Source organism: Opisthocomus hoazin, chromosome 4 (genome assembly GCF_030867145.1).
Source record: "Opisthocomus hoazin isolate bOpiHoa1 chromosome 4, bOpiHoa1.hap1, whole genome shotgun sequence".
Lineage (NCBI taxonomy): Eukaryota > Metazoa > Chordata > Aves > Opisthocomiformes > Opisthocomidae > Opisthocomus > Opisthocomus hoazin.
Genome location: NC_134417.1, coordinates 56,666,447 through 56,682,811, shown reverse-complemented (window position 1 = coordinate 56,682,811; position 16,365 = coordinate 56,666,447). Strand labels below are relative to the sequence as shown.

General features: G+C 49.3%; 3 protein-coding genes across 6 annotated transcripts in view; all 3 read right to left on the bottom strand.

Annotated features, from left to right (window-relative positions):
• Window positions 1-16,365, bottom strand: part of HOXA3 (homeobox A3) — a 44,499-nt gene that overhangs the window by 24,326 nt on the left and 3,808 nt on the right. The window lies entirely within an intron of this gene.
• Window positions 9,113-11,953, bottom strand: HOXA5 (homeobox A5). Of its 2 annotated transcripts, XM_075419099.1 has the most exons (3): window positions 11,541-11,953; window positions 11,230-11,396; window positions 9,113-10,176 (listed from the first exon to the last, which is right to left on the bottom strand). In XM_075419099.1, exons 1-3 carry the CDS (start codon window positions 11,792-11,794, stop codon window positions 9,926-9,928), a joined length of 672 nt encoding a protein of 223 aa, XP_075275214.1. In that variant the 5' UTR covers window positions 11,795-11,953; the 3' UTR covers window positions 9,113-9,925. The 2 variants fall into 2 exon arrangements, with proteins under 2 accessions (XP_075275214.1, XP_075275212.1); XM_075419097.1 differs by having other exon boundaries at window positions 11,230-11,951.
• HOXA6 (homeobox A6) lies at window positions 12,471-16,194 on the bottom strand. Its single transcript, XM_075419100.1, has 2 exons — window positions 15,586-16,194; window positions 12,471-14,193 (listed from the first exon to the last, which is right to left on the bottom strand). Exons 1-2 carry the CDS (start codon window positions 16,019-16,021, stop codon window positions 13,934-13,936), a joined length of 696 nt encoding a protein of 231 aa, XP_075275215.1. The 5' UTR covers window positions 16,022-16,194; the 3' UTR covers window positions 12,471-13,933.

Here is a 16,365-nt window from a genome sequence, read left to right as displayed (position 1 = left end):
AAATAAAAGCCAAAGAAAAAAAAAAAAAAAACCAACAAAAAACAAAGTACAAAAACCAACCAACAGCGACTCACGTTGTGAAAGAATAAAGCTCCCACTTACATGACTGTAAAAAATAAAAGATTGCCAAAGTCCACCGCGAGCAGAGAGCATTTCCCCGGCGCGGAGAGACGCATGCACACATACAGACAGAGACGCCCAAATACCTGCCGGCCAGCACCAGATGAATTACACTGGGTTATCGTAAATGTTCTCCTCGGCGCAAGTCCTGAGACACGGCGGCCGGAGCAGCGCAGCGGGCTGCCGTGCTCCCAAGGCGCGGTAAGGGACACCGAAATGCGGGGGCTCGGTTTGTCAGCTCAGCGCTGGCACCGGGAGAGCCGACCGGGCTCTGCTGCGTCTGATTTACCGTGATTAGATCTCAAAGTATACTTGTTTCACTGCGCCTCGTCCTACCGGGGGGCTCTGGCGCTGGGTTACAGAGAGAAGGATGCAGTTCTGTATACGACTGTAAATCTGCAAGGTGACCTGAGCTGCTCGGCTGAAGTCTGTTTTTTTCGCCTGGTTCTATCAGTCTGCGAAGATGTGCTGAGGCAGGACCTCCAAAAGGCCTGTTCCATGTCTTTGTGGTTTTGTTATCATAAACAAGAACCCAGCCAAGACCACCAAGTGTTATCTTGCACACGGCCATTTCGACATTTTACTGCAAGATTTATGGCTGTAATAAACAATCTCAGAAACCTTTTTTTTTTCTCCCCCGGTACTTCCCTTCAACAAACTTCTAGCATCATCATAAGCCCTCAAAGAAAGAAAAGGAGAGGAAAAATAGGCCAGCTCTCTTATTTTTTTTCAGCAGGACTAAAGGCTCGATTTCGCTGGAGAGAGAGGCTTTAATCGGTTCATAAAGGAGCGAGAGTTTCCCGGCCGAGGCTGGCCGAGGAGGGGATGGAAACCCCGCCGGAATTAGGCTGAGAGGGGGAGAGTTAATTTCCACGCACCCAGAAGAGCCAACCTCACACATACCCAAACCGGGGGGAAAGGGGGAGCCCCCTCTTTCTCGTGAGACAGGCAAGCACTCCTGCTACCCCCCCTTGCGCGGCTAAAAAGTTAATTACCCCGAAAGAGAAAACAATAATAACAACAAGAATAGTAATAGTAATAGTAATAGTAATAGTAATAGTAATAGTAATAGTAATAGTAATAATTCAAGTCAACCTTTCGCCGTGCCCGGGCACCCTCCACCGAGAGCGGTAGGAGGAAGAATCTCACTAGTAGCCTGGTTGGAATTTGATTTGAACCATTTTGAATATATTTAGCTCCAGCTTTCCCCTCTTGAATGCGAGGCTGTCCCAAGTTTCAAAGTGACCGAAAAGTGACACCGTGCGCATTTTGTTTCTTATTAATCTTACACATTGACAGTCTTTGTTAAATAACAAGGCGTGCCCTTCACCAGGCGACATTTTCATATTTGTTAGACGCGGTGACCTGAAGTTCACCTCGGCCTTGGACTTAGTTTTTCTAAAAGGTCTATAACAGTGTCTTTTAGATAGCGGGGTGCTTTGCCCAGGTCACTACTTCTAAGGGAAAATTCAGAAAAAATCGCGGGAAAATGTAAACGTTATGGAATGTACCGACTGTATTCCCTCCTTTGTTCCCGGGAACGATGCAGCCCCCGAGGCTGCCCCTGCCCCCGCGGGCGGGAGCGCTCCCTTCCTACGGTCACTGCCGGGGCGATCCTCCCGGTTTTGCCCCAAGTTCAGGATTTGGTGAAAGCGGGCACTTGCCCGGCACCGAGGCTCTGCTTAGCCACGGGGTGGTTGGCGGGGTTTGCTCGCTCTGTCCTGGCGCGGTTAAATAAACACGTGTAAAATGTGATTTGTGCCCGGATTTAAAATGAATGGTCTTTTGAGCAGACCTTCCACGCCAGAGAGCAGCGTGCTGAATGCAGACAGTGAAAGGACAGAAAGAATTCGTCTCAAATTATTAACTGTTCTGCTCCGGGTTGTCTCCTTTTTTTCTTTTTTTTTAAAGGAATAATGTAAACAAGAATTCGGAAGAGTCAATATTTATTGAAGTCGCAGTTTCACCTTCTTTGAAAATATTCCCACAGATATTTTCATTCTAAACCAGACTGAAAATATGGAATTCGAGCGACTAATTGTTTTGGTGAGGAAGTAAATTTATTTCGGTCACCTACTCATGAGTAAGCCGGTTATAGTAACAGCTTTCGTTCTGGGTATGTCAAAGACGCATTGTTATTCTTGGAAACAATCCGCCTGCTATTCTCTAACAAAATAGATATTTGGCTACGGTTTTGAGCTTGTTATCAAGGCTTCGCTCTTACACCAAATAAATACTCTGGATGTGAAAGGTTATATACTATCTCCAGGGAGGGCAGGCTCCCCAAACGTGCGATGTCAGGGCTCGCTACAAGCGAGAACAGCAAGTAACTCGTGCACAACTCCTGCACGCCGAGCACACACTCGCGCTGCACACTTTCTCCGGGCTTCAGCAGGTACCTTAGGCAAGATCTCCAGCAACAGCTTTGCCTAACCTGAAACCCAACCCTTCGCACATTTGTTCCCCAGAAATAAGCGCTCGGCTGCCACGATCCAGCTGTGTCTGTGGCAAAAAAAAAAAAAAAAAATTCACGCGTACCAGCTACACAGAGGCCGGTGTAGCCTTGAGGGGGTGGTGGGGCAGCAACGCGTGGACGGGGGCGAGGCGTGCTCTTTCTGGGACCCCCTCGTCGCCCCGTCCCCTCCTCCACACCTTTCCTCTCCGCTCAGGAAGGTTTGGGAGCAGCCTGCCCCTCTTCCATCGCCCCCTGACCCTCCTCGCTTCAGGCTGAATCCGTTTCGCAGCATCTCCCCCAGGGTGAAGTTCCCTGGGTGACGCCGGCCGGGTCTCCCTGCAGGCGCGCCTGGGCGAGGGGCTGCAGCCTCAAAACGCCGAGGAACACAAAAAATCCCCGGCGACGTGGGAATTACTCTCCGCGCAGAGAAATCCCGCTGAACTTTTCCTTTTTTTTGTTGTTTTGGGGGTTTTTTTGGAGGGGGGAGAAGGGAGGGAAAGGCGCGAGGACCCCTGGCCCCCCGCTTCCCTGGGAGCTGCTGCCTGGGGTAGCTCCGGCTGGCTGTGGGACCCCCGCGCCTCGGGCGCCAGCCTCCCCGCAACCTTCCCCATCGGTAGCGCCCACGGCCCCGCCGCTCCGCCCTTCGGACGAGCTCCCTCGGACCGAGCACGTAGCCGGTGTCATCTCCGGTGGGTCTCGTCTGAAGCGCGGTTCCGCGGTCGCTACAGAAATGAGGGCAAAAAAGAAAGGCGAGGCCGGGATCGATACAGGCGTTAATAGCTTCGTTCCTATCTTATCTCCCTGCCATTTTGCAAAGTGAGAAGGCTTAATGTTAAACCTCTTAAAGCAGGTTATTCTATAATAAACAAGGGCGAAACGTTTTGCTACCTGGGTCTCGGAGGAGGCAGCAGCAGCGGCTGCCGTGGGGGCAACACGCGTGTTTACCTGCCACGGTCGAACCCCAGATATTCAGACACAAATGTGGCCGATAATTCAAGATGAAATACAACGTGTATTACTCTTGAAAAGAGGAATTTTCTATCCTTTCCTCGGTAATTGAGGTCATTCAGCCAGCAGGGTTCACCTGGAGTCCAGAGTGCGATACACACGTAACTCAAAGCTATTTTATCTTTTGTGCTGATAGTCAAGATCTCGGCTATAACATTGACATCAAACTCTGTCTGGGCGAATGACGAAGAGTGGTGCAAAACGTAAACTTTTGACCCTCAACTTTTTGACCTGCAGTTGTAACGCCCTTAACCACAAAGATATACAAAAGCTATGCAGCTTCTTTTAGGAGTAAGAGACTCGCACTGTTTGTTTCAATAGTTCTGCCGTTTCCCCCAGCTTTCTAAGGGCTTTTTTTTTTTTTTCTCTTTTTCCTTCTTTTTTTCTTTTTTTTTTTTTTGCTGCTGAGAAATCGGATACTTTCGCATTTTTAATTATTGCTTTTTTTTTTTCCTTTCCTTTTCTTTAATCTCGCGGCTTTGTAAAGTGCTGTTAAATCAGTTCGCACAGCCTTTCGGCAGCGTTGGAGGGGAGCCTGTTACTCAAAGGCGTTATACGGTTACAATTGCAGGTGAAATGCTGGGTAAGTTCTGGGCGTGAGGTTGGAAGGAACGTAGCGACGAGCGTTGGGGGAAAAGCTGCAGCGCTCTGCTGCGAGGGGCTTAGTCATTTCGCCTTGATTTAAACATAAAGAAACAACTCTAATTGTTTGCGAAGCCTTGTCTAGGCAAACGAGTTGACTGTGAACTTGGTCTAAAGCGAGCTCTGCTGGTGATTCCTAGGGTGTGCAGATTTATCTTTTCTGCATTTACTTAACCTGGCAGTGAACTGCACGGGCTGCCATTTGTTATCCAGAGACAGACTTCACCTCAAGCAAGGACTGTTCCACAAAATTGCAATAATTACCCAATAACCTTCATAGCAAATATTATTATTGAAAAGACATTTTTTGGGGGGGAGGGGATATAGGAAAGATTCCTTATGCGTGCTATAAGGCGAAATCCTTGCGAATCTCACACGCTCTATGTGTCGGGTTTGATATTGTTCGTGCGTGTAGCTACAGGAACATGTGACTGCGATGGTCCACGAGTGTTTGCCTTCCAGAGAGACATTAGTGAGGATGCTTTAATTTGAAATGGATAATGTTTTCAAAGATGACCAGGCAGCTGTGGGAGCTGTATTTTTGCGCTCTGGCAAGCAACTCTGGCGACAAATTGGGGAGATTTTAAGGGCAGACGAGAAAAAGAGCTAGGAAAACAAAGCGAGGTCTTCACTTGGGCAGGAGATTTTCTTGTGCCTGCATTTAATGCGTTAGATCTGTATTTGCGGGGAGGGAAAAGGCATTGCTCCAGTATCCAGGGTTTGAAATCGAAACCTCCTGATCCGCCCCTCCTGATCTGTTCCATTCAATTTCCCATGGAGCAGATTGCAAACCCCCCTATTGTCACCCTTCCACAGATACACACTTATTAAATGTAAGGAAATGGCAGAATAATAATTTCCCCTTAATGTTCTGCAATTAAGGAGTTTGCAGGGCTGAGACAAGGCTCCAGAGCTGTAATTTACGGATGACTTTCCATCGGATTGTTATACTTCTGTTTTAGGGAAAGTTATGCCTTGCAAAGTCGCTGGTTACACACATTCAGAGAGTTGCCTAATCTTTAATTGGCCTTACGCTTAGACGTGACACACTACACTCAAGTATTTCTTTGAAAGGATTAGGTAAACTGTATTTCAAATCGCCGAACGCTACTTGCCACGCCTGAAGTAAAACAAACTCGCACGCATTAATCGCCCAAACACAGCAGAAAAATACTGTGCGCAGATAAGACCCCTCTCCCGATTCCCAGCGATTATTCTCCACGACATTTTCCCTGGGAAAACAATCAGGACCCGGGAAAATTTTGGTAGATTTCGGCAGTCCGGCGTTGCTTGAATTTCAAATTTCAAAGCGGATTAGAAAATCTTAATGCATTTCTGGATTTGAATGGCTTCGACTGTCCTGCTAACGACAGGGCAGGGCCAGAAATATGGAGAAGTTGTCATTGCCAGCTAACTTTCTTTTGTTGTCACAGATTTTCTTGCAGTACGGGCAGGTTTGTACGCTTGTGGGTTTGGGGATATTTTTCTTTTCCGTAGTTCTTGAGTCTCTGTACACTGCTTTATGCGGAACAAGCTCCAGAAGCCACATTCAAAAATGTGAAAATGTGTAGTAGCGAATCTTTTCGCTCTAGACAGTGAAAAATGACAATCCGCGATGAGATCCAGGTTCCTAAAACATTAGTTGAACGGGTGTGCGGCTGTGTTTGTATATTCACCAGATAGCTCAAATAACGCAGTGTTGTTGAATACTGAGTAATCGCAAACGGTTTGTGTCTGGTATCACGCCCGTTTATAAGCGGAGGATTTTCCTCGGAAAAGGACCCGTATATAAATGAAACACAAACTTCTAAAGGGTTTTCATGCCTTTGCCTCGAACTATAAAATGTTATGGCATATAACATAATACAATGCATGTCTATCATATATAGCTTTCTGATATTCCTGTTGACGAAAACGTGACAGCTAGCGTACTACAAAATCTCCAGCTGTTTATTACGGAAATGATTTTCAAACTTGCATTGGATATGCACTTTTAGAGCCTTTCCCTTTTTTTAATACAAAGTACATTCATATGTGTTTGTTTAGCGTTCCTAGGAAAGATACACAGACACAAAGGTTTCGGACTTCATTTATCTTTCACAGGGGAGTGACTCTAAATATTAAATATTTGTAAAACTGTGAGATCTATGAGCTGAGTCAACCTTAAATACTACCGTTTCTTTAGCGCTAAAGGCAAATAAATTAAAAATAGGGATCAGTCGGCAACGTGCAGACCGTGTAGAGGCACAAAACAACCTTACCCTTCCGCACCCCCATGCCTTTCTTTCATTTTTGCTCACGGTAGCAGATACAGCCTAAACTGCAATATTCAAATGGGATAGCACTAGCGAAATAAAACAAAGCCCATCTCCCAGCTCTCACCAAACCACCCCGTCCTGCTTCAAACCTGAGTTTATGGCACGTGAAGGAAAACAATGTGATCTGCTGAATCCCCATTACTCCAAACCTGAGCAGAGAACAAGATACTCACAGCAGGTTTGGACAGAGAAAGAGAGAGAGAGAGAGAGAGAGAGAGAGAGAGGGAGAGAGAGATAGATAGATAGATGATTTTGGAGGCAATTCTCAAATCTCTTTCCTGGCCCCTGACTACTCGGTCCGCACCCCTGGAGATCACTCGCCTAAGGAACAGCTCTGAGGATAAGGATCAGGCCTTGATGCTACCCAGAGAAAGACAGAGTTCTTTTCACCCTTTCATTCAAGTCCTGGAAATTCAAAGACTAAAGTTAAATCCGGCCATAAAGTTTATTGCTGAGTAATCACACTCTAGTGAGAACAGTCCACTTAAATAAAAAGAATGTTGAAGTAAACACGCAGCTGGGGCCTACCCCACAATGGCAGCCAGCAATATAAGGCAGCAAGAGAGAGAGCAGAGCTGGGGGGATATTTACAATCTTCAATAAACCAAGCCCTCATCTCATAATTTGCAGCACTCTAATGACCTGTAGTCTCTTGTATTAATGCTACAAGTTACAGTCAATTGGTTCGCTTTAAAAAAAAATTGTCACAGGAACATATATATGTATACACACATACACACCCTTTGTATATATAATACACCAATATTAGACATACCTATGCATGTGCACGGCTCTATGCAGGCATATATGTCTATTTTCACATGCATGCACACATGCACATAATATTAATATATTTATAGTTATGCAATTACATATCAGATCTGGAAAAAGTTACAGTAACGTTATAAATGCACATCCCCGAAATACGCTACGTGCTTGCAGACAGACATGGATACACAGCTAAAGCTTTCTGCACGACCCAATGAAGGAAACAGGAATATTAAGCACTCCAGTACAGTCTGTGCCATTTTAATACTAGCTCTGATGTGCAACATATTTCACCAATGCAAAGATTATTACCATATCAGCACGCCTCCAACTCTATCATGCCTGCATAAGACACTGCCCAGATATTATCAAACCCTATCTATTTTGTTTCCCCTTTTTTTAATCGCCTGCAGTAACTACCCTTTGCTAAACAAAACCTCTCCAAACTTGGAGAGTCTATTGGAGCAAAGGAAGTAATTATCTTCTGCGGTAGTCAAAGTGATTAAAGCTAGGCCCCAAAATCCATCTCTGCCAAAGTCGCTTATTGTGGTTTACTTTGATTTGATCGCGAAAATAGAGAGCTAGCTGCTGCGAGGGAAGGGACGGGAGGGATCTGCTGAGCAACCTGGAGCGTTAGTGGGAGATCCTGCCTCTCGGCCTCGCCGGGACCGTCCTGACAGGCTCCGGGCGGGGAGGAAGGCAAAGAGAAAGAGAAAGAGAAAGAAAGAGAGGCGAGAGGCAGCGAGAGCGAGCGGGATCCTCGGCTTCCCCACTCTACAAATAAACTTAAAGGAACTTGTGCACAAAACTTACCTTTGACTTGCAAGGAGCCATTTTTCATACAGTACTGAGAACTTGTGGTTTGGATACTTCTGTCCCTAAACCTGACAATTTGAATGGCCAGGAGGCACACGTAGCCTGCAAAAGAGTCAAATGAAGTCCAGCGTCAGTGAGATTATATGTTATGTGGTATATAATGTTGGATGTCAACTCCCCAAAACCATAAAACTTACTTTAATGGCACCACGTGACTTTTTATAGCCAGTGAGCCTATCTGTCTGTGCTATGGATGATTTTACGATCTAATTCATAGACAAAACCCTATTCATTTGGCACCCAAATGTCATATAGCCGGAACTGGGGCTTATAAAGTTTACTGTTTTATAACTTTTAAGGGAAGGCATCAATGTAACCAGTCACTAAATGTGCAAATCTTTAGTTGCTCTTAGAAGCTCAGAAGAGTTAACCATTCAAGCTCTGACGGGGTAAGTAACATTGCGATTATAGCAAACTAACTGTAGCGAAGAAAACCAAAAATCTTTAAAGGGTGGAAAGTGGGAACGTGGCTAGCGAGGGTTACTAATAGACGCAGAGGGCTCGGACACGGCTGTCCTGCAAATATACTGAATTAAACCACAGGAGAAATTCTAGAGCGATGCAAACACGCCTTGGAGTTAGCAGCGTGTTTTAACAAAGCACATGGCTTGTTTTGTTTTGTTTTGTTTTGTTTTCCCCAACCATTAGCAAACAACTAACAGTTGATTCACCCACAAAGGGTGTTGATTGTGGTCCTGCGACGCAGCTTTCCACCTAGCGAGAAACCAGTAAGGAGGAACTTGCGGTCAAACTTTCAATTAGAAATCCTGGTAGCGGGCGATCGCAGCATCTACCATTTAGAAAGTGCAGCAGGAGCCAGGTAAAATATTATCACAAGCTCTGCACGGGTTAATTTTTTTTTTTTTTTCCAGAGGCAAATCAGGAAGCACAACTTCTTGCTTTGCACAAACCAGATCACGAAAACTTTACAATAGAAAGTTTATTTTTTTTGTTGATTTCCAGTCAGTTTTTTTTAAAAACAAATACAAAAAAAAAAAAGCTGATCACAGTTTGCTCAAACAGCCAGACTTTGACTATATTTGTAACTTTGTTCACAAAAAACATACATCACAGAAGCTGCGCTTAATAAGAGCCACTTCTAAGAGTTCGTGCAAAGAGTCATATACAAAGGCACAGCAAGGACATACTGCTTGGAATCACAGTTTTCGTCACAGATTCACTATTCACTACACGTAGGACAAGTTCAGTTGATTTCATCATTTCACCTCTACAACAGCATTAATTACACAGGAATTATATAGGTAGTTTGAATAAAAATATTTTTAACAGCTTGGAGCTATACAGACATTAACACTTGACCACACATGCACAGTTAAGCAGGTTGAGTGCAACACATAACATTTGTACTAAACCGGGGGAGGGTTTCTTTCTCTCCTTTTTTTTTACCTTCTTTTTTTTGTTCTTTTCTGTTTAGTTTTGTTTTGTTTCAACAGTTACTTCAAGTAACACAGCTCGCTTCATATAAATAAGTTAAAACATCTATTATTTTTTTCAAGACAAAGCCATTCAAGACAAAGAAATGTACGATAAAAGCAGATCTACTTATACACGCGAGAGAATGGTAATAAACAGGCTCATGATTAAAAGATGAATAAGGGCGACAAGAACAGGGTTTCTTCACAGAAGTAACACAAGGAAGTTTTAGAAAGTCAACTTAGTACTGACATGAGACGCAGGGTCAGCTAATACTGCTCAGTACTTTTAATTGATCAAACGCTTAGGGACGGAATGCCCCTCCTGCAGCTGCCATGCTCATACTTTTCAGCTTATTATCCTTTTTCCATTTCATTCTCCTGTTTTGGAACCAGATCTTTATTTGTCTCTCTGAGAGGCAAAGAGCATGTGCTATTTCAATCCTTCTTCTGCGGGTCAGGTATCTATTGAAGTGAAATTCCTTTTCCAGCTCCAAGGTCTGGTAGCGGGTGTAAGCAGTCCGAGCCCTTTTCCCTTCTGGTCCCCCTATGTTGTCTGGAAGAGAAAAGTACAGGATTTAGGTTCTCAGCAGCCACTCGGAGCCGTCGCGTCTTATTGCAGCTACCAGCGACCAGGACCGTTATTCTCAGTCCCGCTTGGTTTTTGTTTTCTGGTTCGGATAAAGGCTCAACAAGTTTCCCCCTCCAGTCCCTTTTAGGAAAGGCATGGGGGAGGGGGATTTGGTGTCTCGGTAAGTTTTCGCTTGGATTTGGGGTTCGATTTTTTTTTTTTAATTGATTTTTTTTTTCTTTTTTTGAAAGGCGAATCCCCCCCCCCTCCCCTCCCCAAGCCTTCTCCAGCAGATAAACTGTTTTGGACGATGCCTCTGCTGCTAGCCAGGTTCTCAGGGCTGGGAGAGCGCAGCCGAAGCCTGCAGCCCTTTCCCACGGCGGAGCTGGGGAAAGCTCCGGGCGGCAGCGAGCCCCCGGCCGCTCCCCCAGCAGGGAAGCCAGGGCAGGTACCGGGGCGGGGGTTGGGGGTGGGGGGGGGGCGGGCTGAAAGTTGCTCCGCTTCCCCTCTAGCCCTCTAGCTCTCTCCCCGGAGTTTGGGGCGACTCGCCTCCCCCTCCCCCACGGCTTCCCAGCGGCGCAAACCGCCCTCCTCGCCCTCTGCCTATTCTCTTTTTGCTACGGCTGGGCGAAATCAATGGGGTCAGCCGCGCCGTTCCCGCCGGAGGAGCTCCCTTCCCGAGGAGAGCCGGGAGCAGCCTCCGCTCCCGATCTGCCCCCCCGGGAAAGCGCTTTCCGCTCCCCCGCTGCCCGCCGAGGCCGGCGCTGGGCTGGCGTTTCTGGGGCCGGGAAGGTTTTTGAGGGTGTTTTGGGGTTTTTTTTCCCCTCCTTTTAAGGGGGGCCTCGCCCAGAGAAGGGAGAGCGCTTCCCTGCGAGCACAGTCGCGCCGTGCACGGAGGCTGCCCCTCTCTCACGCCCTCCCCTCTCCCCGACCTCGCTCGGCGCGGCCACCCGGTTTACATTAAATCCTCTTTTTTTTTTTTTTTTTTTTTTTTTTTCCCTCCAGAGAAATAAAGAAAGAACAGGGTATTTGCTTTACCATGACTTATGTGCAGCTTTCGCATCCAGGGGTAGATCTGGGGCTGTGAAGGCTGGGCTGTGCTTTGGTCGGTCGGGGCACTTGCCTGCTCGCTGCTCGCTGGAGCGTCTTCCTCGGTCCCAGACGAGGTGCCGACCCCGTCCCTGCTGATGTGCGTGCTGCCGCTGCTGGAATTGGACGAAGCGCTGGTGGAGTTGGCGAGGGAGTTTTTCACCCCGTGGTGACTCTCGCCGGCGGGCGAAGCGGCCACGGCGGTGCAGGGCAGAGGGTCGGGGGGAGGCGAGTGGGAAGCGGCGGCGGGCTGGTTGTACCTGGGCTCCGCCGAGGCGGAGGTGGCGTTGGCCGGGTAACTGCGGGGTCTCTCGCTGGCCCCAAAGTGGGTGGAAGCGGAGCGCCCGACGCTGAGGTCCATGCCATTGTAGCCGTATCCGTACCTGCCGGAGTGCATGCTGGCGGAGTCCCTGTATTGCTCGCTCACCGAGCTGTGATCTCCATAATTGTGTAACTGGTAGTCCGGGCCATTTGGGTAGCGACCGCAAAATGAGTTTACAAAATAAGAGCTCATTTGTTTTTTGATATGTGTGCTTGATTTGTGGCTCTCGGTCGTTTTGCGCGTCTATAGCACCCTTGCACAATTTATGATGAATTATGGAAATGACTGGGACATGTACTCGGTTCCCTCCTACGTAGGCACCCAAATATGGGGTACGGCTCCACATCACGTGCTTTTGTTGTCCAGTCGTAAATCCTGCCTGATGACCTCTAGAGGTAAACTCGTGCACTGGTGGGGGGGGCGGGGAGGGCGCGGGCGGCCCCGGGCGCGCCGCCGCCGCGCGTCCCCGCCGCCGCCGCCCGCCCGTCCGCCGGCCGACAGCGCCACCCGCTGGCGGCGAGGGGCGGCGGCTCGGCGGGGTCGGCGCGGGGTGACGGCCCCCGACGGCGGCGCGGAGGGGCGCGGAGGGGCGCGGAGCGGAGCGGGGGGGAGCGGCCGCCTTGCCCGCCGCCTCGCCGAGCGCGGACGGGGCCGGCGGGGCCCGCTTCCCCGCCCCGGCCGCCGGGAGCCCGGCGTGCGGGGAGCGCCCCGCTTTGTGCCGGTTCTCCCCTCCGCGCCGGGCTCGTGGACCCCGCCGCACAAACCCTGCGCCGGCCGTCCTCGGGCGCCGGCAGCGCTGACGTCCCCCTCTCTCTCTATACAGATATTATAATTTTGCCCCCCCCCCTTTTTTTTTTTTCCCCGTGCCGGGGGCTGCGGGAGGCTCCCGGGTCCCGCCGGGGTGAAGCGGCAGGTACCTACGGAAGATAAATATCGTGCAGCGTTTTTCCCAACAGAGGGGTCAAATTCCAGGCGGGTTTGCGGCCGCCGCTAATTTTCCACCTCTCGGGGGAAGGGGGAAAGAAAGAAAAAAAAAAACACAACAACCACCACCAACAAAAAAAACCCCCCGCCACCCTATAAACGCATCGGTAGCCATTTTGCATTAGTATTTTCCAGATTTGGCTTTTAAGATGTTTAGAGCGGCAGCCCAAAATGCGCTGCCTCCCAAACAAAAGAGCCTTGACGCGCGTACAAGCGCGTTTGTACGCAGCTTCACACGCACACTCACGCACGCACAACAGAATATAGAGAGCTATAACGTATATATTAATCCGTATTTTCGCTGCGCTTATTTTACTTATAGAGAACTCGAAGTAGAATCATTTTATGGCAGCTACTTTTCCTTAGAGTATCTATTTATTTGTTCCAGTGCTAAGAAAGGCGAAAGTGAATTAAAACACCACAAAAGTGGGGAAGTATATCCCCGAGTTCATACGACAGACACTTTCAATAAAACAAAATAAAAAAGGAAAAAAAAAGAAAATGTAAGAAAAAAAGACCGACCCAAGCCCACGAAGCCCCAGAAAAGTAGTCCATAATTCAAAGCGCCTTCAGTGTAGGGCTGAGCTCACCAAAACCTCAGCGTAAGCTCAACGCGAACGACAGAAATTCGCCCGCTTCGAAACCTTTTCCCTCGCTTCGCCTGAAGTTTAACGCCGAGTTTTTACTTTAATAATAGTAGTGCAGATTAGGCAGTTTAGGGGCATTTGAAAAAATCTCCCTGCAATTCATCTTCGCTTTAACTGCAAGTTTATACCCAGGGTTTTATACAACGATTTTTAAAAAGGATTTTTCTTCTTTTTGCTAATTAAATATCTTATACATGCGTAAAACTTTTTTTTTTCCCCTCCCCTGCAGACCATAAGCTCCCAAACACAGCATAACAAGACGGCCCGGGGTAGCGGGAGTTAGCAAAAACATAATCCCAAGATTTTCTAAAATCTCTCGTACTTCTACAATACGAACATTCCTAGATTGAAAAAAAAAAAATCACTCACTTTTCTCTCACAGGCACGCCTGGGACACTCACCCACACACAGGTGCTCACCTCAAATATTTAATAATCTGGGCCATTACTCTAACACTTTAAGCAACGCCATCTACGCTTTGGAAAGGTGGTTATATACATACGCGCCCGTAGCTCGAAAGTTAGGGCTTCCACATATATTAAAGTCACAGATGGTTGCAAACGTAGGTCTTTTAACCAAGCCTTTTGGGAATTAGTAGACTGTGAGAAACCTACGGGATTTTAGTAGCAGAAGGAACACAAATAATAATAGCGATAGTGAGCGCTAAGGAAAGGCCTGGAAGTGTTTATTAAAAGTGGTTCTACTCCCCTGACTTTTCCTCTGTTTCTTCGCTGCTGGGCTGTGTGGAATTTATGAATTTGTTTTCCTTTTTCCATTTCATCCGCCTGTTTTGAAACCATATTTTAATCTGGCGTTCAGTAAGGCAGAGAGCGTTTGCAATCTCAATACGTCGTCTTCGGGTTAAGTATCTGTTAAAATGAAACTCCTTCTCTAACTCTAGCGTTTGGTATCTGGTGTAAGTCTGCCTCCCTCGTCTCCCATGAGCTCCATATACTGTACCTGCAGAAGTAAAGACAAAACGAGCGCGTTGGACAGGGCCCAGTGATTTCAGACCAGAAAGAGCGGTCACTCTGTTCTGCCCGGCTTTCGCAGGCACGGTCGCGGGGGAGGGGGAGGATTGGGGGGAGGGGGGGGTGTCGCTCCGCTTTCCTGGAGGCTTTTACATTTTTTTTTTGTCCCTCTTTTCCTTCTCTCCTGCCTGACGGGCCGTAAGCGCGGACGCGCGTCGGGCTGACGGTGCTGGGGTGACCGGGCTGCAGAGAGGGGCTTCGGGGTGGACCTCGGGGCGGCGGGGTGGGTCGCCCCCCTGGGAATCGCCCCGCAGCGTGTCGAGAGCCGGTGCGCGCACACGCACACCGCACGCGCGTGCCACCCGGGGAGCCGCACGCACGTGCGTGTGCGGATGTGCACGCGTGTGCGGGGGTGTTTACGCGCACGCCCTCGGTTGCCGGGGCTGGGGCTACGGAGGGTCTGCGGTTTGAGCACAGTTATAGACATCAGCTAGAGATCGCAGCAGAGCCTCTGCCATTTGCTCCGGAATTTATTGCCCTCGAATGCAAAGCGGCATCAGGATGGTCTCGCTGAACGTTTAACTTCCCCCCAAAAAAAGAAACGCGACCCACTGTCCAGCAAACGTAAACTCGGGAGGAGGGGAGTCGTTAGCAAGCACTGGAAGTAAACATCTTAATAGGGGGTTATTAAAAAGAAGTGCCACTCCAGCACAACCTCCCCCCCCCCCGCCCCCAGCACTACTCCTGGACAGAATAGTTCAATTATGTGAAGTGCACTTGCGAGTCAGAGAAAATCCGCGACGCCGTGGGAGTGCGCCCACGGCCCCAGAAACGTGCTCTCAATATCCAACACTCGCAGGCTAATGAGCTGGGGGAGGGGGGCGAGGAGGAACGTGCCACAGGCGCGTTGGATCCTCAGTGCGGGGGGCACATCCCCTGCACCGCGTTCTGACAATGAAGGGGCTGCGGGGTGGCTGTAGGAGAGCGGTAAAACTGCTCCGCTCCTGGTTTTATCTCTCCTTTTTGGATTGTTTGGGGTTTTTTTTTGCCTTTATCTATTTTTTTTTTCGCCTTTATCTATTTTTTTTTCTCTGCCTGCTTCCTGAGGGTTCCCCGGTCACTTCCACCAGCGAACCCGCAAGCTAGGATCTCGGCCACCGTTCCCAGGGTGCCAACGTGCCAGCCCCAAAATAACCTGGGGGAGGTTTCACGTTACACACACCGCCCTGCAGGAACCCTGCCTCCCTCCAGCAGTCCGGACTTTATCTAACAACCGAGGAAAGGGAAAAAAAAAAAAAAATATATATATATATATATCTCGGGGAAAGAAAGTTTTCCTTCCTGCCTCCCCCCCGCCCCCCCCCCCGCCCCGGTTCCTTACCGGCGCAGGAGTTCATCCGCTGCATCCAGGGGTAAACGGGGCTCGTGTACTTCCGGTCGGTGCCTTCGTCATTGACGGTTTTGGCTTGGACGCCGCCGGGTTTGTACTGCTGGTCGGGAGAAAAGTGCGGGTAGTCCCCGGCCCCCCTCTGCTTGCCACCGCCGGAGGGAGAGGCGCTACCGATCTCCTTGTCCGAGTAAAAACAAGAGGCTCCGTACTCATAGGAAGCCCGGTTGCAAGCAATGACGGTGTTGGACTGTTGGTAGAAACAAGGTGAGGTGTAAGTCTTGTCCTGCAGGCTGCTCGCCCCATACGAAGCCGGAAAATGCCGGAGAGCATCGTAGCCCGCCGGGTAAAGGGGGATCTGCCCGAGGAAGGAGTCTTGGCCCCCGGGCAGGCTCCCCGGGAAAGCGGGATTCACGAAATAGGAACTCATTTGCTCTCCCCCTCTCCCGGACCGTGATTTGTTGTGTATTAGTACATCTGGCGATAACTATTAGGAGTCATCGAAGTGGTTTGTTTCTGGATGGCCGAGCGCCAAAAGCGACAGCAGAAAATAGGAGCAGCTGACGGCGGGGCGGCCAATGGGAGCGCGCGCGGCGCCCGCTCCCCCGGGGCCGCCGCCGCCGCCGCCACCGCGCCGCCAACTTACCGGCAGCCCCGGCCCCGCCGCGTGGCCCCGCCGGGACCGGCCGCGCCCCCGCCGCGGCGCCGCCCCTCCCCGTAGAGCCGAGGATGAATGGCAGTAACGATCGGCACGGCTCCCGGCGGGGCGGGCAG

What these genes read in the sequence shown, in the direction of transcription:
- HOXA6 (XM_075419100.1), bottom strand. Translation starts at nt 16,021, where the DNA reads ATGAGTTCCTATTTCGTGAATCCCGCTTTCCCGGGGAGCCTGCCCGGG. An exon ending in GCGGATGAACTCCTGCGCCG is followed by an intron (nt 14,194 to 15,585) that starts GTAAGGAACCGG and finishes TTACTTCTGCAG; the next exon opens with GTACAGTATATGGAGCTCAT.
- HOXA5 (XM_075419097.1), bottom strand. Translation starts at nt 11,794, where the DNA reads ATGAGCTCTTATTTTGTAAACTCATTTTGCGGTCGCTACCCAAATGGC. An exon ending in AAAGCTGCACATAAGTCATG is followed by an intron (nt 10,177 to 11,229) that starts GTAAAGCAAATA and finishes TTTCTCTTCCAG; the next exon opens with ACAACATAGGGGGACCAGAA.